Raw genomic sequence first — 23482 nt, forward strand, 5'->3', positions numbered from 1 at the left:
TATTTAAATTACAATGTGGACAACGCCTTAAAACACGTTGTTAGCTGACTAGTTTTCCTTCACTGTCCAGGCGGCGGAAAGCAGGGCAACAAAACGGAGAACCGACCAGGAAGTATCTCCTCTCCCTTCCTTGCGCAAGATTCTGCACCGAGCCCAAGAAACGAGTGGCACTGGCAGGTCTGGGATCAGTTAGCGCTCCATCTTTTGGCCACATCGGCTGCCTATCTCTAAAAATACAATCTGGCCCAAGGTCTGTGTGAGGGATATATAGCTGCCGCATGTAATTGAGTACACCCCCATTTTATCTGTAAAATTATGTAGGGCTATACATTCCATACAGAAAACCTTCTCTGGAGTCCGAATAATGAAATGTACATAATAAACTGCGCTATAAAATATTTTACTCTACACACGGCACTTTGATATAGTCAACTTCACCACTAATAGAAAAGGTTATTGCTAAATTGAATATCAATAATAATAATATATTACCATAAATAAAAGTGTAAGCAATCGATTTTAATTCACACAAAGGGGCGGGGTCATCTCCCAGTCGGAAACGTTCCTTCCTGCTATCCTGGTCGCGTAATAGGGGATATCTGCAGAGCCGCAAGCGCCTAAGCCCCGCCCAGACGTTGGGCTTGCGGCTCTGCAGATATACCCTACTCATCCTGGTTCACGTTCACAAAACGTGCGCAACCTTCTGTTGTCGCCCATTGATGACGTAGGTGTAGCGCTGTTTAGCGCACTCCACATGATTTTACATTATGGCAACTGTACAAGTCAGTGAGGCTGAAAAGGTCTACATTCTACATGGTATACGGGTAAGTTTCAACTTCCGATACGCTTGTTAATTCAGACATTAACGTTAAATGCCCCCCTAGGTAGTTTGCTACAGTGTTAACAGATGGCTACTTAATTGTGTGCATGGCAGCTAAGCCGTCATTGGCAAACGTTAGCTAGCAAGTAACACTTCCCAATGTTTTCACTTGTTACCCTTTTCAACAGGATGACCTGCGGGTAGATGGACGAGGCTGTGAGGACTATAGACACATGGAAATTGAGACTGATGTGGTTTCAAATACAGAGGGCTCAGCCAAGGTTACGCTGGTAATGTCACTCAATAAGACGTTTATGAGTATTCACCCCTCCATGGCTTATCATCCTAATACTAACACTGATTAGTAAACAATAGTAATCTTAATAATCATAACGACCCACCCTATACTATAGTCTACCCATATACTCTATGATAGTATGTACAACAGTGCTGATATATATATATATTTATTCTTACTGGGCGACAGTGGCTCAGGAGGTAGAGCAGTCGTCTGGCAATCCGGAGGTTCCCGGTTCGATTCCCGCTCCTCCCGGGCAGCGTGTCGAAGTGTCCTTGAGCAAGATTCTTAACCCCCAACTGCTCCCGATGTGCAGGTTGGCACCTTGCATGGTTGCCTCCGCCATCGGTGTGTGAGTGAATGGGTAAAATGTGAGGAACAAAATGTAAAGCGCTTTGGATAAAAGCGCTATATATAAATGCAGCCATTTACCATTTACCATTTATATATATCGATCCATCTGTCTGTACATACCTGCACATAATCCTTGCATATCTGTAGATACTATCTATATCTGTACTGTACATATCCCTTACCTACTCTCTTACTAGTTACACTGCTGGCCAGTATGACTACTACCATACTGTCTTAAAGTTTATACCTGTATTCACTGTAGATATTCATATTACAACTGTACATACATCTTATCACCTATACATTGTATATTACTTTACTGTTAGATTTGCACTCTGGTTGGATGCCAAACTTCTTTTTGTTGTACTGTACTTGTGCTGTATAATGACAATACATTTGAATCGAATCTAATATGCATATCCACTCATAATTACTTTAACCCTTTCACTGCCACACGGCAGAACGTTAACCCTTTACTATCACACAACCGACGGCGATGCTCCATCATTAGCACCATTAGCTATGCATCCGCGGAGCTAATGATGGAGCATCGCCGTCGGTTGTGTGATAGTAAAGGGCTAACCTTCTGTATTGTCACAGTGGAAGGGTGAACCGGCTGTCGTGTGGCAGTGAATGGGTTAATTAATGCACTTTGGTGTTTACTTCCAGGGGCACACAGCAGTTCTAGTTGGAGTCAAGGCTGAGATGGGGAAACCAAGACCTCTGGTCCCAGATGAAGGTTTCCTGGAGTTCTTTGTGGACTGGTAGGTATGATGATGTTCAGCCCTATATAGTTTAAAGGGGCACTTTGTCAAAAAACAACAGTGATTTATTTTGCTCATAATCTCACACATATCCCAAGACTACATATCTAAACTGTTTTGCACACGTAAATTTAGTTTGACAGTTAATCAGTTTGAATATCTCCTCCTGTGATGTCATCAGAGGACACTGAATCCTTGTATTGTGTTAATTACAGCTCAATAAAACAATGTAAATAAAAAATAGCAATCCCTATTGCAATCCTTGTCTCTATTTCTTCATCACAACAACACAACACAAGGATTCGGTGTCCTCTGATGACATCCCAGGAGGAGATATTCAAACTCAGTGAATCCCAATAACTCAAACTAAATGAATGTGTGCAAAACAGTTTAGAGCCTTGGGATATGCGTGAGATTATGTGCAAAATAAATCACTGTTGTTTATGGATGAAGTGCCCCTTAAAGTTGCTTTGGCCAAACCTCCAGGTGTCGTGAGGCTCATGCTTGAAATGCACCGGGCGCGAGGCGGGTGATCAGCGCTTCACTTTCGCTCCCATGTTAATATGTGGCGGGCGACTCGCGGGCTGGAAGCGTATTTCTTTTGCTACGGTTGGATTCAGAGGCGTGCACCACGCACATTTTCACAGAAATACACTCAATATCTGCATTATCACCACAAATATAGATGTTGTTCAACCAGCTAATGTGTCTGTATCTTTCCCAATACAAATAAACCATACTATACTTTTTCAAGAGTACAGTCACACTGATTTCATTTTCATCATTCTAAAATTCATTCTAACATTCTAATTAATGAGATAATAACGGGTTATACATGCAAAATGAACACTGGAACTGGAAATCTTAAAAAAAATCTTCAAACGGGGACTGACTTCGCATATAGACTAGATTCCAATGTAAATGCTCTGAAATGGAGTGAAGGGCGAAAAAGGGTGGGAACAGAGTTAAGCATCAGTCAGTGTGTTATGATGGATACCACCACCTGGAGGTAGTGTTGTGTCAAGTCCTCCTTATACGAGTCACACACCCCCAAATTAAATTACGAATGTACCATAGAGAATGTTGTGTACACCCGTTATTCACATCTATTATTAAAATTCCCATGAATCAACAATCTCTATTATTTCCCTGTGTTTTAATATGCAGTTCAGCCAATGCCACTCCAGAGTTTGAAGGTCGAGGAGGTGAGGAGCTGGGCACGGAGCTGAGCAACACTCTCTACAAAGTCTTCAACCACAGACGCAGTGTGGACCTGAAGAGCCTCTGCATAAGTGCTGGAGAACATTGTTGGGCTCTCTATGTGGACGTGCTGGTAAGGAGAACATTGTTGGGTGTTCTATGTGGACGTGCTGGTAAGGAGAACATTGTTGGGTGTTCTATGTGGACGTGCTGGTAAGGAGAACATTGTTGGGTGTTCTATGTGGACGTGCTGGTAAGGAGAACATTGTTGGGCTCTCTATGTGGACGTGCTGGTAAGGAGAACATTGTTGGGTGTTCTATGTGTAGGGCTGGGCGATATAACATAACGATAATTATCGCGATATATTTAAATAATCGATATCGGGGGGGGGGGGTGTATAATTTTTTTTGTAACCTGCAACAGGGCAGTTTTAAAACCAGAGACAGTGGACAGACTTGTCTTTCTTGCCTGCAACTTAAAGTAATGGCTTTGCTTGTCCAAATGACAATACTGACCAAATTGAGATTTATTTTTCTCTTGTCCATTTATTTTGTTTGCTTTCTAATTTACACAGTAGGCTATGTGTGCTAGCAGAGCTAGACTCCAGTCACGAGTCACGTGCACATGTGCTGTGGTTTGTAGACCAAAAAAGCACCAAAAGATAGAAAAGAAACTAGCAGAGCCAGAACTGTTCACCTCCCCTGGAGCCACAGCCAGCAGAGAAGCCTGTTTACTTTCACTTTCAAACCAGCTGCAGCCTGAGAACTGGGCCCTATTCCCCGTACCTGGTTCAACTAAGTCGATCAAGAGTCCCATTATCCAGATTCAATTAACCCGATGTTTGAATCCGGGATTTTCCTGTTCCTCGAAGGTGGATTCAGTCTCATTCATTTGAACCAGACTTGAGACCCAGGCTTAAAAGACAGCAAGTGTCGATAGCAGAAATCCTGATTTTCTAACGGCATTGATTGATTAATTGATTTAAAACTTTATTAACAGATTGCAGTACGGCTCAATAGCCTCGCCGACAAGTTAAATGCATAATCTATAGGCTAATTTTAAGTCCCTCATTACCCCAATCAATCAGATTATATTTCTTTAAACTTGCCTGCTGGCAGTAGGTTTATGGAATGGATAATCAAATGAGATCTTGCTAGCGAAAATAATTAGTTCAACAGTTTCAGAATAAGGATATGGCTCTCTTATCCATTGATGGATGTATGGTTGATGACATGTTTCATTTGTCTGGCACCGTGGTGTGATGGTTGGTCATTTTGCCTTTCACGCGGACGACCCGCGTTCGAATCCCCCTTCTTCTAGTTTTCTTTTTCTTTTTGCAATGTAAATATTTCAATTTGGTGCACATGGTGACATCCTCAATGCATGTAGATTTATAAGATTTTAACTTAAAACTAGGCTACTGTGGGATATTTGTGGATATCCTGATGAAGAATGTCTCAGTCAACCGAGGCTTGGATAATAACAAGGGTTTATTAACCAAACAGATAGATTACATAGAGAGAATGGCTGAGGGTTTCCCCCCAGGTGGTCAGCTGAAATTACCCAGGTAAGAAGCCTTGATTGTGGTCGGGAGGAGCCCTTTATAGTTCAACAAGGGGGGTGTGTGGTCCCATTTGATAGGTCAGATGGGGGGGAGGGGGTACAGGTTTGGGGACACAGGGGAGGGGGGTGATTCCACAGAGAGGGGGAAGGCACAGGTAAGGGGGACATATTTACATGAGGACATATTATACCACACTACTTTTGCGTATATTCATTAATATTATATTCCAAAAAATTATATTGGAAACGCGGGGTTTCGAACTCGGTCGTCCGGTTGACAGGAGTGAGCACTAGCCGTTGCACCACTGTGCCAGATGGGATATATTCATTGTGTATCCATCAATGGACAAGAGACCCGTGTTTAGAATATTTTTCTTTTGAATGAAGTTTTATCTCTTTATTCTCAAATGCATTAATGTGACGTCAACGGCTCATTCAATTGCTCAAATCCGTCAAACAGCGCATCTCATCAGACATTTTAATCCCAGTTACAATATCACAATAACGTGTGAGTGATGATACAATTCAACAATCCTCAGATTCCTCGTAATTCATAATCTACAAAAACCACAATCCACGCATAGACACTTACATTTTATGCTTGAATGAAACACAATCCGGGCGCTCCGTTAAGCAAATCTACAGCGGAGAATATATGAAACTAATCGGAGCCAAACGGCCGATAGGTTTCATTCATTAAAAATATCCCCGCGGGATTCACATTTGCAATGCGCCGTTATTAAAATAACCACATGCAGTGTGTATCGCGACTCCGAGCGCCGTATATGACGTGCATTATTTTATTTAGGACAAAGTAAATCTATAGGCTCAATATGATTTATTATCAGCATTTAGTTCTATTATTATACATTTCAAAAGCCCCCTCTAGGAAAACGAAGCACAAAAACATAATTCAGAATGGTATAATGGGATCTAGACTGTGAGAAATATTTCAGGAAGCGAGCTGGCATTTCTTTGCAGGGGCGTGGCCATGGTTCATCCAGCTAACTGAACTTAACCCTGCTCCCGACCAGGCTCAAACTTTTTGATCTGTTGTCATGGTGATTTAGACAATCGAGCGTCGGGGAATGGAAAGGTCTGGCTTAAGTCAGGCTATGCTGGAAATTATCCGGCTAACTCAGTTAGCCAGGTACGGGGAACGGGGCCCAGGAGTGTGAGGGGATGTAACACTAAAGATGGCGGCAACGACAAAGAATTGCTGCAAAATCTGTTGTTTATAAAAAAAATATAATAATAATAAAATTATACTTAGAACAATATTGATACTATCGAATATCGAGTGATATGATATTGTTATCGATATCGTTATCGCGATATCATTTTTGGCCATATCGCCCAGCCCTATGTGGATGTGCTGGGAAGGAGAACATTGTTGGGTGTTCTATGTAGACTGTAAGGAGAACGTTGTTCGGTGTTCTATATGGACCGTAAGGAGAACGTTGTTGGGCTCTATGTGGACGTGCTGGGAAGGAGAATATTGTTGGGTGTTCTATGTGGACGTGCTGGGAAGGAGAACATTGTTGGGTGTTCTATGTGGACGTGCTGGGAAGGAGAACATTGTTGGGTGTTGTGGCAATTCCAGGTGTAGGGGTGGCAGAATAAACAACACACAGACAGGTTGCAGTTCCCAAAATCATACTCTTTATTTTCTATTTAAATGATGATCGCTTGCTGGCGTTAATCTGTCGGCCGGGCGGCGTCTCCGCTCTGTGGCCTCTCGCCTTGCGCTGCTACGGGGGACTGAGAGGAGGCTCCTCGGCTCCGTTAAGTCCCCCCTCCCCAACAGGCGCGCCGTGATTCGATAATCACTCCTGATGGTTCTCTAGTGACGGGTGCGTCCGGAAGCGGACGCCCAAACATGGGCAGCGCCCAGCCATTGGGTCGCCACGTAACGCCCATCAATCACCAAGCCCAGTGTTCTTTTTTTTTTATCCACTTTTTCTCCCATTTTCTATATTTTCTCCCATCCCAATTTCGTATCATCCAATTCAACCCTCCCCTGTCACGAACGCTGTTTCTTGCCTCCCACAAGCCGGCTGCAATGTGGACTAAGTCATACATAGCACAAGTCCCCTCCGGTACTTTAGGTAACAGCAGTCGCATCTTTTCACCTGCGCAGCTCGATCTCTCAGTGGCGAGGAGTAACGCGTGGGAGGCTCACGCTGCCCCCGACACTTCCTGATTCTACTGCGCAGGCGCACCAACCGACCTGTAGGAGTCGCTGTCCACAACGCCCGATCCCCACCCATCAGTTTCCCACCCCCTAATACGGCCAATGTGTATTAGTATGGACGGCCAGCTAAACTGAAAGCAATGTGGAGCGCTGGGCTCGAACAGGCAAGCCCAGCGTCTCCGTCATTCGTGGCGAGCGCCTTGCCCACTACGCCACGTAGCCGCCCTGGGTTGCCACAGTGTTCTATGTGGACAGTAAGGAGAACGTTGTTTGGCTCTATGTGGACGTGCTGGGAAGGAGAACATTGTTGGGTGTTCTATGTGGACGTGCTGGGAAGGAGAACGTCGTTGAGCGCTTTGCGTGGCTAGTGTCGGAGCGCAATGCTGTATAGAGAGAAAATCTTGGGGGGAAATAAATAAAAAGGAGTTAAACAGGATGAGTTTAACCAATAATAATTGTATTTACATGTTTTCTTTTAAGGCTTTCAGTGGATATGTTGGCAAAAATCTGTAGGAATGGAATTCCAAACATTGGGACCTCATTCTGATCTTGTGTGAAGCTGGTGGCAATTTCCTGTGGGATAATTAGGATAGTTGCTTGATGTGCTGAAATACAGGGGCCAGGGTCTCCCGGGCCTCTCGGCCATTGTGTTGTGTATGGTGCTGGTGTTTGGCAGAATTGAGCCAGCGCAGCGTAGCCCAAGGTTGGGTGTTGCACATTGGTAGTGGAGGAGGCAACTTCCACTCTACATTGTAAAGCGCCTTTTGAGTGTATAGAAAAGCTCTTTGTAAATGCAACGATCGCTCAGTCAGTTGGTCAGTTTAGCCCAATTTTCAACAACACAATTTGACTTAGCAGCATCATTATATGGTCTTTCATTAACACATTCCCGGCCAATCACATATATATATATACGTGATTGGGAGCCGATGCTTGACGGCCAATCACGTATACGTTTTTTTATTTTTTTTTGTTCGATTTTAATATCCTATTCATTGTCACAGAGCTGTATTTTGACTGGAAAGGGCATATTGGGACTTGGAATGTGCAGTACCGGCCAGATCCTGGTATTTATTGGCGCTGTCTCGAGAATGCAGTAATCCTTGTTGAACGTTTGTAATGGAAAGGTGGCCTTCCTAGACTGGGGCCCATCTAATGGCTGGCCATGAATGTGTTAACACATCCAGTGCAGCCATTAGACGGGGCCCGCTGTTGTCAGGCCATCTTTCCATTACAAACTTAAATAAAAATGTTACCATTATAGTGCAAGAAAATATGTTCCTTCTGCCTCATTACTGTGGTCCTTTTATTTAACATTTAAGTGCTTTTGTTTTCAGGTTTGTATCTTTTATAATGAACCAACTGAAGTATTACCACAGCTGCAAACATTTCTTCTTTCATTGATAACAGTGTTCATTAGGGATGGGTATCGTTAGGATTTTATCGATACTACTACTCTTATCGATACTGCTTAACGGTTCAGTACTTTATCGATACTATTATTGGTTATTTTTTATTTATTTTGCAAGAAAAAAAGACAATTAATTAAGAACAGAATCGACTGCTTTATTATTTATAACTTTATAAATAAATATAATAAATTATCATTTCTTCAGCAGCAGCAGCAATGTTCTTTTATATAACGTTATAAATAAATATTATAGCTAGGGTGAAGGGACTTTGGGCTTGGCTGGGACCGGTGGTGGTACAGGGAGGAGGGGTGGGCTGGGACATGGTGGCTGCAGATCTATAAAAAGTTGTCATCTTTCAAATATATTTGTAGCTAAACAATTAGCCAAGAAATTATATTTTATTTATTAGCCTATTCGTAATAATTCGTTATTAGCCTAGCTAACTCCGTATCTTGGCTTACCTGCAGTGGATGGAGATGGAACACTGCGAGCAAAGCAGTCGAAAATGGCGCATTTCTGCAGACTAATGTTATGTTTTGACAACGGATGTTTTGACAAATTGCTTGTATTGCCACTCTTACTTGCAAATGTTTTATTGCACTGTGGCAACGTGCGTTGTCGGCATCGAGTGTACCCAGACTTTAGAGCGTTTTGTTCTCTCCGCCATGATGAGCGCATGCAGAGCTCTGTCTGTGTGCTGTGCGCTTCAGCACGGAGCCACGCACCTCAAGTACCCGTATGTGCATTTGTACGAGTGTCGCTCACGAGTGTGTGTAAACTAACAGCCGCTTCTCGTGCAGACCGAGCGAGACCGAGAGAGGATAGTTCGCAATATTTTAATTCCTTGGAAAAAAAACTCTGGGGGCATCCCTACTCGCAAGAGTGCCCCCAAATATTTTTCTCTACTCTCACAGGCAAAATTCTGGCACAATGTGCTATGTCCTCGTCGCACTGTACAGCCCTGGCTATGGATCCAATATCATTGTCAATTCCGTTCAATATGCAAAAAATAAATAATTTTTCCATCAATATGTTCCAGTTTTATACCGTGGTGAATAGGAGTGTTATATCGGAATGATCTGGGATAATTCCTGTGAGGCTATTTATAAGGCGCGACTCTAATAACGTTAAATCCATTGGCGTTTCGTCCCTACACAAGATACAGTTAAAAATCCAAATGCATATGATCTGTATTATGTTCCATCATGAATGCGTGAAAGGGGGGGGCAGGGGGGTCGTGTCTGATTAATTGATTGCCAATAACGGCATTCGTTATTACCACAACATACACTGATCTGGGGGATGGCTATGAAATCCTTGCACGATCAAGCTGAAATTTACGTCAAATTGCTCTTACCTTTGGCTAGTTGGATTCCAAAAAGAATTTTCCAATTATTTGATCGCCATCTGGTAGATCATATGTCCATTTGGCCCACGCCATAACCCTATACAGCATAATGAATCCTGCGTCCCAAAAAATATTCCATGCGATCGGGTGAAGCCCTCGCTTCAGGCTAATAGAAAAGTCTGCCCGGAGCGTTTTCAGTGTGACACCAGGTCTGCAACAGGGGTTACTGCATTCTCGAGACAGCACCACTACCAGGATCTGGCCGGTACTGCATCTTCAGAGTCTCGATATGCTTTTTCCAGGCGAAATACAGCTCTGTGACATTGAATAGGATATTAAAATCGAAAAAAAAGGAAAAACGACCCAGAAACTAGAATCTTCGTTTTCCGGCACTCAACCGATGGGCCACAGAAACGAGAATTCTCGTGAACGGCACCCAAAGGGTTAAGCGGTGACCGTGATATCAGCCTTACGTATCGATACATTACCTTAGGAAAACGTATGACAATACAGTAGTAATTATTTTTTCCCGACTATGGGCCCAACCTAGCATAGTGGGATATACTTGTATGTTGTGTTGCAATATTGTACCTTGTGATACACACGATTGTAAAATGATACCCTAGTCTGCGCCGTCAGGCTGTCGACTATCGACCTATCCACCAAATCGGATGAGAAATGCATACGTTATTTCTGTGATGGACAAACGCAACACCTGTACACAGACGCAACATGCATACCACAGACAACGCCTGTACACACTACAGAAACAACATGCATACCACAGACGCAACACGTGTACACAGACACAACATGCAGCATACCACAGATACAACACGCATACACACAGACACGACATGTATACACAGACACAACACGCATACACAGCTCGCATACGCGATACGCAATCACAATACCCTCTTAACACATGGATGTGATGATGCAACAGTGATTTTGACCAATCCCCAGCAGAAATCCTACTCTTGTGTTCCCACAGCTCCTGCAGTGTGATGGAAACCTCTATGATGCCATCTCAGTAGCCATCAAGGCAGCTCTCTTCAACACAAAGTAAGTATGATGTCATACCGCTATCGGTTTGGATTTTCTTGCCTAATTAAGCCCACTGTAGCTGTCTTGATCATTCAGCTCAATGGTCTCTTTGTTTCCTGGGTTGGAATGTGTTACAAAGGGTCAGATTAAACCGAATATATATATTTATTACTTGAGATATATTGTATAATATTTGTATATCGTCTGATATCCCTTGTATATTCTTTGTATATATACACGGAATATCCCTTTACCTAGGTACAGGCCAGACCATAATATTCGTTCTCCTATTGGACACCGACCCCTAGGCGCCAACGGCCATACCCCCAATGGCAAGTTCAAAGCCACCGCCAAGACATGTCTCAACATGTCCAGGTTTGCGCAGTAATACGAGACAGAACTGAGGTTGGCACTAGATTATTCACCTTACGTATAAATACGTCGCAGGTGGATACAGAAGCACTTAGACCAAAACGTTGAAGCCTTCACCACGATACAACGTGCCGTGAAGTGGGCCTCTTTGCCCCTAAATAGAGCCTTGAGAACCGCGTGCGAATAGATAGCTAAAGTGTCAGAGTTTAACGCTGTATCGTCGAGTTCGACTTATTCTATTGTAAAGTAATAGTCTATTATTTTATAGTGTATCGTGCGGCTACCGTTCTACAGTGACCAGCATTACCACCGGTTCGTCGTACTCTAGCTAGTGCACTTATCCAGGCTGGGCGGCCTAAACTCGTGCCGCCATCCGAGGAGTCCTAGACGAGAACCGTTGGATATGTACACCGGAGAACCTACACCGGCGAATGCAGAGCCTTTTCCGGCTGGATTATATTGCTTTGGTACTGTGGCTGCTGGAGCAGAGAATCGTCTACCCCACTGCTGTGTGGGATCTACCCTGTGAGGAGCACCATCGAGCCCGCCTCTAGGACCACAGAGGCTGGCTAGCTTTCATCCATGCTGTCGCGCATACTGGAGTATAGCTGTTGCTTTGTCTACGGACCAAGGGATTATTGCACTGGCTCCTGTATCTGGAGCCTCTTTATTCCTCGTTGATCCAGACTTTTGCTCCCGAACATTCCTCTACCCTGCTGGCTTACAACCGGAGGGAACCCCTTAGTATCTCCAGCTGACTACGAGTGTGCCTTATGTCATTCTTATGCTACAGGTGGCGTCAGTTATACCCATCTTATTATGCTCATGGACTTACGCTCTTGACCTACTTAAGTGTTCTTCGCCTTATAAGCGCAATTCATAATTCTCATTCTGTAACCTACTGTTGCTGCTCTAATAATAAATACCTCTAAATAGAACTTTCTTTGTCAAGCCGTATTCTTGTGTGGGTGTTCACCAGATATACCGTGTACTGTATGGCCAGTAATTAAAGTACATAACTAAGTAGTGGTTTAATGATACCATACTCTCAATACAGTCAGGGAATTGTACCCCTCAGTTACAGAATGAATACATAGACCTGGTTTACCCAACTTGTACAATATTAACTCGACTGCATAGCATGAAGAAAACAAATGCTCGCCAATTCTTGTATGAAAGGTGCTATACAAATAAAGTTATTATTAGGGTTTCAAGCACAAAGTGTTTTTGTGTGAATTTCTTATATATAAAATTGTTTAGCAAATTCCTGCAAAATGGTAGCAATATGAACTTTGACCCATTGATTGGAAGTTGTGTGCAAATGGTCTCCAACAAATATGACCCCAATTGGTCAAAAGGGGGCGCTAGAATTAAAGGTAAACTTTAAAAGATCAGAACTCCTACACTGTGAGTCCGATTTACACACAACTTGATAGACATCCATCTCTATGCCTTCTACAAATTTGCCTCAAGGACTCATAAAGTCCGCCATATTGGAATTGATGTAAAAACACATTTTTGACATCTCCTAAATTGTAGGTCCGACTACTACCAAATTTGCTGTGGGTCCTTATTGGATGAAGCTTATTAAAGTTACTAGGATAAACTAAAGTTACTCCTCCCCCACAGCTAGTCTACCGTATGGGGTCCCCCAAGGTTCCATCCTGGCCCCCATACTCTTCTCTATTTACACGCTCCCCCTAGCCGAAATCATCCAGAAACACATTTCATATCACTTTATGCCGATGACTCCCAAATCTACCTTCCCCTCAACCCCTCTGACACAGCTAACCTAGACTCTCTTAAAAACTGTCTCAGGTACATAAAAAGCTGGAGGGCCCTCAACTTCCTTCAGCTAAATGAAAATAAAACGGAGATAATTTTGTTTGGCCCCCCCTCTTCCACCAAAACAACTCTCCACCCACCTCAAACCCCACGTCAAGAGCCTGGGTGTAATCTTTGACCCAGAGCACAAATTCGACCGGCAGGTAAATGCGGTAGTCAAGTCATGCTTTTTCCAACTCCGCAACACCACTAAAATAAAACCAATCCTTTCACCCGTCGACCTGGAAACGGTAGTTAACGCATTCATTACATCACGCCTTGACTACTGCAATGCCCTCTACACCGGCATCAGTCAGGCAGCCATGTCCCGCCTCAAAATGGTACAACACTCTGCAGCTAGGTTCCTTACCGGCACCAAAAAAAGAGAACACATTTCTCCAATTCTAGCCCCACTGGCTCCCAGTCCCACTTAGAATATACTTCAAAATCCTTCTCCTGGGCCCTCATTTATCAACGTTGCGTACGCACAGATATGTGCGTAACCCCTGCGTACGATCATTTCTAAGCAAAGTGTGGGACTTATCAATTTGAACTTGTGCTTGACTTTGTGCGTATATTTACGCACAGCTCGGAGCATGCGTAGCTGGCGCCCGTTGGTAGAATATATTATTACAACAAGGAAATAAGCTTCTGTGCATTAGTTTCAACACTGGCGTGTTCTGTATGAACCGTAATTCATTATAGTTCATTGTAAAATGGCAACAGTAGTGTAATTATGGTCAAAACCCTATAAATAGCATTTGGAATAATAGGTATTTCTCTCCGAATGAATGCAGCATGGTTTATATAGCGTTATCGGAATATACAGGGTGTACTGACTGACTGCGCTCTGCGTAGCTCAACTCGTTATTATTTTGCGCACAGACCGCAGAAACACGGGAACGTTTTGATTATATTTAAAAGGCTTTACGTTAAACTAAACAAGTGGAATTTCGAAGCTGTAAGCAGAATACAAGTCATATGAACACCCACGATATAGTGTTCTTCCCCCTTCCTACTGTATAAGAAAGAATAAAAAACGCATTGCAATGAGAACAGAGGGTGTATGTGTATTATAAAACCCTTGCAATAATGTGTCTTAAAATGAATGAAAAGCATACATGCTCTGGACACAGAGCATATCGTGTGGGTGATATGACTTGTATTATGCTTACAGAATTCCACGTATTTAGTTTTACAATGTCAAAGCCTTTTTTTTTTTTTTTTTAACTATTTTTTAGCGTTTATCGCTTTTCTGGTCAAGCATGACCGACAGAAACAGGTTGAAACGGGATGTAGAGCAGGGGAAGACATTCTGATAAATGACGGCGGGTCCGGGAATCGAACTCGTGTCCACCAGATCCGTGACGAGCACGGTTTTCCCTGACGCAGAAATAGCGCAGAGATATGCGGTGAGCTACTGGAGCTCCCCAATGTCAAAGCCTTTTTAATATAAATCAAAACGTTCCCGTATTTCTGCAATCTATGCGCAAAATAATAACGAGTTGAGTTCTAACAAAGAACGTATTACATGCTGGTATGCTGATAGAGTAAACTATTATATGAATAGGAATATGATATAAGGTATACACTGGTCCGTCCGCGAGGATAGCAACGAGGAGTCGGATAGCCATTAAATGCCATTTGAGAATATAGGCTATTAATGCAATGAAAACATATTATTTAATGTTTTCATAAGCGTAAAGATACAACAGCTAGATTAATGATCAAGTTAGTTTACTGTGCAGGGTTTGCAGGGCTGTGCATTGTGCTATTATATATGCGCAAGTTACTGTTGCATAATGTAGGCTATGGCTGCTATTATATGTAATTCATATAGGCTACCTAATAGTATATGATTTTTAGAGGCATCTATTTTGTTGTCGGTATTAGGCTAATACCGACAACAAAATAGATGCCTCTAAAAATCATATTATAGCCAATCGAACACAACTAATAAAGGCATTCATATTACAGCACACCACCAACGCCAAACAGTGGTCAACGAATGGTCTTTATTAGTATTTTGAGCTGTCCAGGCAGAATTGCAGCAATGGTCTTAGGGAGCTGTTGATATCTGACATCACTGTGTACAAGTCAGCCTTTTATTTATCCCATAACACACGGGTTGTGTCTTCTTGGTTCGGCAGCGCCTCAGTGAACAATCTCCCGTGAAGTTTCTCAGAGTTCCGCTCGGGTCAGTCCATTATTTCACATCCCATGGGGGGGGTTTCATGGCCATATATGGATAATCATAGGGCTGGGCCATATGGAAAAAAATCATATCGCGATAACGATATGATAATGTTATCATATTTCTCGATATCGATAATTATCGAATTGTTATAAGTATTAATTTTTTTTTTTTTTTTTTTTTTTAAATGACATATGTATGTTTATTTTGCAGCAATTCTTTGTCATTGCCGCCATCTTTAGTGTTACATCCCCTCACACTCCAGTTCTCAGGCTGCAGCTGGTTTAAAAGCTAAAGTAAACCGGCTTCTCTGCTGGCTGTGGCTCCAGGGGAGTTGAACAGTTCTGGCTCTGCTTGTTTATTTTCTATCTTTTGGCGCTTTTTTGGTGGACAAACCACCGCACATGTGTAGGGATGGGAATCGAAAACCGGTTCCCGTTGGGAACCGGTTCCTAATTGGCCGATGCCTGGAACCGTGTGGCTCCTGTGACTTTCGATTCCCTTATCGCTGCCTACAGTTGCGCAATAACGTTACGTTAGCATGTAGCCATGGCAGACTCTATTTGATTCCTTAAGGGCTCGAAATTGCCTGGGTTTTGGTAATATGCTCCCGAAATGCTCCCGCTGTTTGGCTACTTCTATGTGCAGTGAAAACTACTTGAATGCTTTAGAACAGTCATTGATTTAGTTTAGGGTGAGCTAAAATTAGCCGCGGAGCTATCGCTAGCTAACGTGAGCTAACGCTATTTAATCAAGCTCACAAAGAGAGATAAACAGCTGACAGCGGATAGTACAGGTACAAATACAATAAAACAGCGGGTGGGAACTGTTGTGTAAACCTTGTACTCTTTAGTTCACATATAATAAGAGCCGGATTGTTTGTTTACTAAGTCTCTACTAGTCTACTCTGAGTCCGTCAGACAGGAAGTACCATGGTGCAACATACAAATGTGTCCGTGTAGCAACACAAGCCAATGCCCGGGGAGGGAGCTCTCTCTCTCTCTCTGTGTGTGTGTGTGTGTGTGTGTGTGCGTGCGTGTGTGTGTGTGTGAGAGAGAGTGTGAGTGAGAGACAGAAGTCAGAGGAATAACAACCTGTTATTCAATAGATTAAATTCGTTTAAGAATAAAAAAATAAATACATTTTAAGAGAATCTCAAATACATTATTTTATTTAAGTGTAGGCTATAGTTAATGTTTTATTTTTTACAGTTTTTGTATTTTTCTGACATGGGGGCTCAACAATAAATGACAATCAGAAATGTCAAGTTGCATGTTGTTATTCTAACCAGCTTAGACCCCGACGCTCTGCATCTTCTGGCCGCCTCAGACCTACTCCTATCCGAGCTCCGGGAGGGTCATCAAAGAGAAGTCGCCTATTCTCAGTCCTTGCCCCACAATGGTGGAATGAACTACCCACCCCAGTTAGGACAGCCGAATCACGTCCAATCTTTCGCCGTCGACTAAAGACGCACTTCTTCAACCATTATCTGAATAAAAAAATATATATCTAACCCTAACTAACCGTACTGTCATGCACTTGTCCTAATAAACTAACCTACACTGTAGCACTCAACACTTTGATGAACATTGTTGCTCAGCTGATAGAGTTGTGCCCTTCCTGATGGCTTGTCGTACAGAACTTGTAAGTCGCTTTGGATAAAAGCGTCAGCTAAATGACTAAATGTAGTTCTGTTGCATTTCCAATTTATTTATTTAAATTATAAATTGATCAGGTATCGATAAGGGAATCGATAAAGAATCGAATCGATAAGCAGAATCGATAATGGAATCGTATCGATAAAATCCTATCAATTCCCATCCCTACACATGTGCACCGTGACTCGTGACTGGAGTCTAGTTATGCTAGCACACATAGCCTACTGTGTACAGACGGTTTCAAACTGTATTTTAAATTAGAAAGCAAACAAAATAAATGGACAAGAGAAAAATAAATCTCAATTTGGTCAGTATTGTCATTTGGACAAGCAAAGCCATTACTTTAAGTTGCAGGCAAGAAAGACAAGTCTGTCCACCACCTCTGGTTTTAAAATTGCCCTGTTGCAGGTACAAAAAAAACGATTTTTTTTATCAACACGGAGGAGCGTAGGACCTGTGTACGCACGGTTGATAAATGCCAATATTTCTGTTCGTGCACACATTCTAAATTCTGTGCTTACGTATGAAAATAGAACACTTTCTAAGAAGTGTTAATAAATGAGGGCCCTGGCCTTTAAGGCACTATCGGGTGCAGCACCCCTATACATAACAGAGCTCATCACCCCCTACGCAGCACCCAGGTCACTTAAGATCCTCCAACCAGGCTCGGCTGGTCCCCCCCCCGCACCAGACAAAAGAGAGGCGATCGCTCTTTCAAGGCCGTGGCCCCCAAACTGTGGAACCAGCTACCCCTGGAGATCCGATCTGCCCCCTCGCTGGAGACATTTAAGGCCTGTCTAAAAACCCACTTTTATTCCCTAGCAATAAACCCTGATTCTCCCTAACTCGCACACTCTCATGCAATTTGATCCTGCCCCCTCCCCCTTGTATCTCTTCTTGTGCTCCTCTGTCCCCTGTGTGCTATACTGTGCTTTGTGCTCCCCTATCCGTTTGTTGTCCTATTCTCTGAATGTACTGTCTTGTCCTGTTGTGCCTTTTTCTATTTTTGTATTTGTGTATTTTATATTATGACATTGATCTTATGCTTTGATTGTACAGCACTTTGGTTGGCTCTTGAGTTTTTAAACGTGCTTTATAAATGAATTACTTGACTTGACTTGATATTTTTTGTTTGTTTTGAGGATATTAACCAATTAACTTCAAAAAGGCGTGACTAAGTACATAAATAGATGCAAGTCAACAACCGTTAGGCCAATCATCATGGAATTTGCAGGATATGTCCACATAACTACCTACTAACTAACTAACTAATCTCATTCAAATTGACCACTAGGTGGCGCTACAAATGCACAAAATGTATGTGGCATAACACAAAACGGACTATAAATCAAAGGTTTTTGTCCAAACATTACAAAACTTGCAGGACGTGTTTCATAACACTGCTGAACTGTATGTATGAACTTACTTTGCAATCTTGATGGTCAATATTAGCTTGAAACCCGCAGATCGACGCTTGCGGCTATATTATTATTATTATTACTATGCGTTGGGCTAATGTATGAAAGCTGATGACCGGTCACTCTTCTCTGTTCTCTCAACAGAATCCCTAATGTGCGCTTATCGGAGGACGAGGAGGGAGCGAAGGAGATCGAGCTGCCGGACGACCCCTACGACTGCATGAGACTGAACGTAGAGAACGTACCCTGTATAGTGACCTTGTGCAAGGTACGCTGGGGACGCCCGCTGAGGCTGCGAAACAGGCCCTTTTCAAGGTGGCCATATTTACATGTCATCGCAGGGGAAACACTGGTGTAATTAATAACATGAATTATGGCCGTGTTCTATTTTAAGTGTGCCAGGGCCCTGTGCACGCTCTCTCACCGGAGTGGCTGTGATGCACCTAAAGGGAACAGGACCATAATTAATGTTATTAATTACGCCTGTGTTTACCCTGCGATGGCACGTCAACATGGCCACCGTGAAAAGGGCCCACTATTGACAGATTAGAGCAATGCAATGAGATTACTTTTATTATTATAATTATTTTTTAACTCATTCACTGCCAGCTATTATCCTTATCCCGTTCTCACTCACGCTAAAAAAATAGGCATTTTCACTGTGCATCGCGGTGTTTGCAGGGCTATATCTATATTCTATATTATACTGTAGCTATGGAGACGATACTATAGCTCATTTGACAGTAACTATCCCTCGTCCAACATGTAAAAAAGAATGAATTTTTTCATGTATACGTTCGCGTGTTATCCCATTGTGAATATTGTATAGTTTCAGAGTAGTTGTGGAATTTCGACTTCGATACGATACCTTGAAAAGTATCTATATTCTATACCATTTTCGATACCAAAAAAAAAAATATATATATATATAATTTCTTTTTTAACAAATTTTGCTTTTGTTGCTGGTTGATTCTCCTCAGCTTCTCTCTGGTACTATAAGAGAAGATCAATATAACACTTTTAAAACCCTTTGTTTATCTTTAGATCAGACATTTAAAAATAACTAGAGATGTGAGAGAGATGGATGGAGAGACATAGAAACAGAGAGATGTGTGTAGAGAGAGAGAGAGAGAGAGATATATATATATATTTCCGGAGCTATGCTCGGACTCTGAGCATTTATTAACGTTACATTTTCAACAAGAGTGCTGCTAATTAAACACTTCATGGAAACAGGTTAACGTTATGTCGAGTTCATACGTGTACTAGTGTAGTATGAACTCGACTTAGCGTTACTCCGTTTCCATGAAGTAATTATAAAGGTGGCTAGCTAGCATAAGCTAAAGGAGGAATGACTAGCTAACGTTAGCTAATAGCTGTATCGTTGGCACTGCTCTGTAACAACGCTTGCAAATGGAAATCGTGGCATCTTTAGCTTTTCCTTCGTCGTTTACTTCAAACCCGAAGTACTTCCAAACAGCACTTCTGCTGTTTGCTTTATCCACAACTCCACAAGCACAAGTTGCGGAGGCTCTGCACTTGCCATCTTTGGAGCTAAAATCTTTCTTGATAAACTGAAGACAGGTCTGTGAGGGGCAGGGCTGCAGCAGCGTGTGTCTGTTGGTCTCTGAGGGGGAGGAGGGGCAAGCGTGCTCTGCAACAGCGTGTGTCCGTCTGTCAACAACTTGCGGTAGAACACTGCAAGCAAGCCAGCTGGTATCGATACTGCAGAAAGTATCGATATTGCGGGAAATGAGTATCGAAACCGCTTTAAATATTCAGAGTATCGAAACCGTTTTAAATATTCAGAATCGATATGTATCGATTTTTCGATATTTTTGACAACACTATTTCAGAGTGATCCTGGCTAATTCCTGGAAACTGCGTTATGGAGTGATATGCGAATTTTGCTAAATGCGTTTGCGCTGGACACGCTACTGTTTCCAAATCAAAGGTATATATAGGTATTATGTTTCATCATGAATGCATCAAGGGGGGGGGCAGTCGTTTTTTGATGCTCTGATCGCCAGCAACGGCATCGGCTGGATCAATATGAAATCATTGTAGGATCAAGGTGGAATTGACGTCAGATAGTCCTTACCTTTTGATCTGTGTTATTCCAGAAAGAATATTCCAATTGTCTGATCGTGATTTCCAGTATTGAAAGGGTGGGTGATACTGCCACCTAGCAGGATCTGGCCGGTATTGCACTCTCGGGATCTCGGTATGGCTTTCAACGGTAACATAGATAGAGGTCCGTGAGACAGAATAGAATATTAAAATCGAAAAAAGGAAAGTGGCCCAAATAACATATATATATGTGATTGGCGTTCAACGGTTGGCGAGCAAATATTCAGATACAATTTTATTGCCTATATTTATGTCTTTCTACCATTACCCTGCCCATATCTGTACCTCCCCCCTCAAAGGCGATCAATAAAGGAATATCTTATATTGTCTTATCTTATTACCATACATACACCATAGGTGCTCGTGTTTCTCAGTGTTGTATTTCTGTGTCTGACGTCTGTGTCCTTACGTGCGCAAGTATGACTCGGAGATGACTAAAGGCCGTGATTGCATGCATGCACTTGCTGCAATTTTTTTTACCGTATACACACTGCCAAACTTACCCTGTCAATTGTCTTTTCCCAGGTGGGGCACAGGCACGTGGTGGACGCCACGCTGCAGGAGAAGGCGTGTTCAGTAGCTAGCCTGATCATCTCCGTCACACACAAGGGCACGGTGACGTGCGCGAGGAAGGTGGGGGGAGGAAGCTTGGACCCAGAAAGCATCTTTGAGATGACAGAGGTGTGTCTTTTCACTCTAGGATCACTTTCCTACCATCTGTGCTCCTTTCCCCTCTCAGCCGACACCATTAGCATAAAATATGAAGCTGGGCCGACCTTGGTTTATCCTCTTGCTCGGAGGAACAGCCCGGTGCATCCTGAGAGTGTAGAACCAGAATCAGAAAGGTCTTTATTGTAATTTGCACATACAAGGAATTTGTTTTGGTCGTTTGGTGCAACATTAACAGACAGACAATTAACACAATAACTGCCACGCAATATCAGCATCTTATAGCTCTACCGCCACGCTGTAAACGATGGGAGTCACTCACCTTGTTTGCAGGGCTATAACTATTTAAATATTATAGCTATATCTGATATACTATTGCCCATTCGACATCGTGTATCTATCGTTCAAGATGTGGGAAAGTAATACTTTTTCCATTCATACATTCTCGTTTTATACCGTGGTGAATATAAGTATAGTTTTAGAGTGGACTGGGGTATTTTCCTAGAACGCTAGTTATAGGCCCCGACGCATATTATACTTAATCTATTGTCATTTAGTCTCTATAGTATAGACGCTACAATTAAAAATCCAAATTCATATGATCGGTATATATTATGTTCCATCATGCATGAAGGAAATGGGGGGGGGGGGTCGTTTATGAATAATTGATTGTCAATAACGGCTTTCTTTAGTGCATCAGCATACATTGATCAGATGGATTGCAATTTGCAATGAAAGAAATGGACAATCAAGCTGGAATTAACGTTAGATTGCTCTTACCTCCGGCCGATGATACTGCAGAAAAAATATTCCAATTATTGCCATCTGCTAGATCGTATCTCCATTTGGCCGACACCATAAACTCCAAAAGCATAATGATTCTTGCATCTCGAAGGCTCTTCAATGCACTCGACTGTTCATCTGGATTCACGTTACAAGAAAACTGCGCCAGGACGACATTCACCGATGCACAGAGAGTGCCAGAGTTTCCCAGAGCATTGCTGGATGAATTATGAATGGAAATAGCGAATAAAAGAAATCCCTGTCTCCTTAGCCGTTCAGCCATTGTGTAGTGTGATGTGTGCCTGGTGCCAGTGTATGGCAGCCATTGAGTGTAGCCCAAGGTTGGGTGCTACCAGTGGTGGTGAAGGAGGCAATTTCCACCCTGCATTGTGGGGAGTGCAGAGTGTCTAAATGAGCACTTCATTCATGTCTGTACAGGTGGGTCATTATGTTGTGCTGTCTGTCTTCCAGGCAGGTAAGAGGGTGGGAAAGGCCCTCCACGCCCCCCTGATGGAGCTGCTGCAGACGGAGGAGAGCCTTGGGAAGAAGAGACTGAAAGTTGGCTTCCTCGGTTAGAATCAACCATCTGCGTTTGTACGTGTCTACTTTTCTAATAAAACATTTTTTCTTTTTATATGTACAGTCTGTCTTTTATGTTTTTGTCTTCGCTGGTGCCAATATGAGAGGAAGAGGGAGAGAACGAAGAGATATGACTGGAGATCCGCGGGGCAGACATGTTGGTTCTCTTCCTGTTTAAACCACCTGTTTTATATTTCGTGGGCCTGTAGTGTTCTGGGAATGTTATGACTGCACTCGCAATACAAAATATAAAAAGAGTCCAACAAATTACGCTTTTGAACAGTGAGTTCCTTACTATTTTTTTATTCAAATCAATGCCCTTGCCTCTGTTCCAAGCTTAGCCTTAGCTCGCTTCTGTGTTGTGTCGTATCTTAGAACAAGGAAAGAAGGAATGCCCGTCTAAATAGCTCTGTATTGCACCCAACGATGGCCACAAAGGCTGAATCGTTGTGCCCTAAATAAATTCACATTGTGAGCTATTTAAATGGTAAATGGACTGCATTTATATAGCGCTTTTATCCAAAGCGCTTTACACATTATACCTCACATTCACCCATTCACTCACACGTTCATACACAGACGGTGGACGCAACCATGCAAGGAGCCAACCTGCTCATCGGGAGCAGTCAGGGGTTAAGTGTCTTGCTCAAGGACACTTCGACACATGGGAGAAGCCGGAATTTAACCGGGAACCTTCACCTTCACTGTCGCCCCTAGATGGACTTAATCTTGCATTTCTCCGTTTCTTGCACCCCCAGTTAGCGCTATACTGTCCCAGCAGTGTTTCATGGGTCTGCCCAGTCACACCGTGTCCCTTTTGTCCTCGCCACGTGTCTGCGGAGGAGTGTGTG

General features: G+C 42.8%; 1 protein-coding gene across 2 annotated transcripts; it reads left to right on the forward strand.

Moving 5' to 3' along the window:
- Nucleotides 1–76: 76 nt before the first annotated feature.
- exosc7 (exosome component 7) lies at nt 77–22692 on the forward strand. 2 transcript variants are annotated; one of them, XM_084313104.1, is made up of 8 exons: nt 77–177; nt 1009–1110; nt 2142–2236; nt 3404–3569; nt 10952–11022; nt 18615–18738; nt 21126–21281; nt 22524–22692. In XM_084313104.1, exons 2-8 carry the CDS (start codon nt 1054–1056, stop codon nt 22626–22628), a joined length of 774 nt encoding a protein of 257 aa, XP_084169230.1. In that variant the 5' UTR covers nt 77–177; nt 1009–1053; the 3' UTR covers nt 22629–22692. The 2 variants fall into 2 exon arrangements, with proteins under 2 accessions (XP_084169230.1, XP_084169229.1); XM_084313103.1 differs by lacking the exon at nt 77–177 and adding an exon at nt 696–824.
- Nucleotides 22693–23482: the final 790 nt, after the last annotated feature.

This window comes from Notolepis coatsorum (genome assembly GCF_963971535.1).
Source record: "Notolepis coatsorum genome assembly, chromosome: 4".
Taxonomy (NCBI): Eukaryota; Metazoa; Chordata; class Actinopteri; order Aulopiformes; family Paralepididae; genus Notolepis; species Notolepis coatsorum.

Coding starts and splice junctions, on each gene's coding strand:
- exosc7 (XM_084313103.1), top strand. CDS start 768: ATGGCAACTGTACAAGTCAGTGAGGCTGAAAAGGTCTACATTCTACAT. Junction 825..1,008: donor ACATTCTACATGGTATACGG/GTAAGTTTCAAC, acceptor CCTTTTCAACAG/GATGACCTGCGGGTAGATGG. Junction 2,237..3,403: donor CTGGAGTTCTTTGTGGACTG/GTAGGTATGATG, acceptor TTTAATATGCAG/TTCAGCCAATGCCACTCCAG.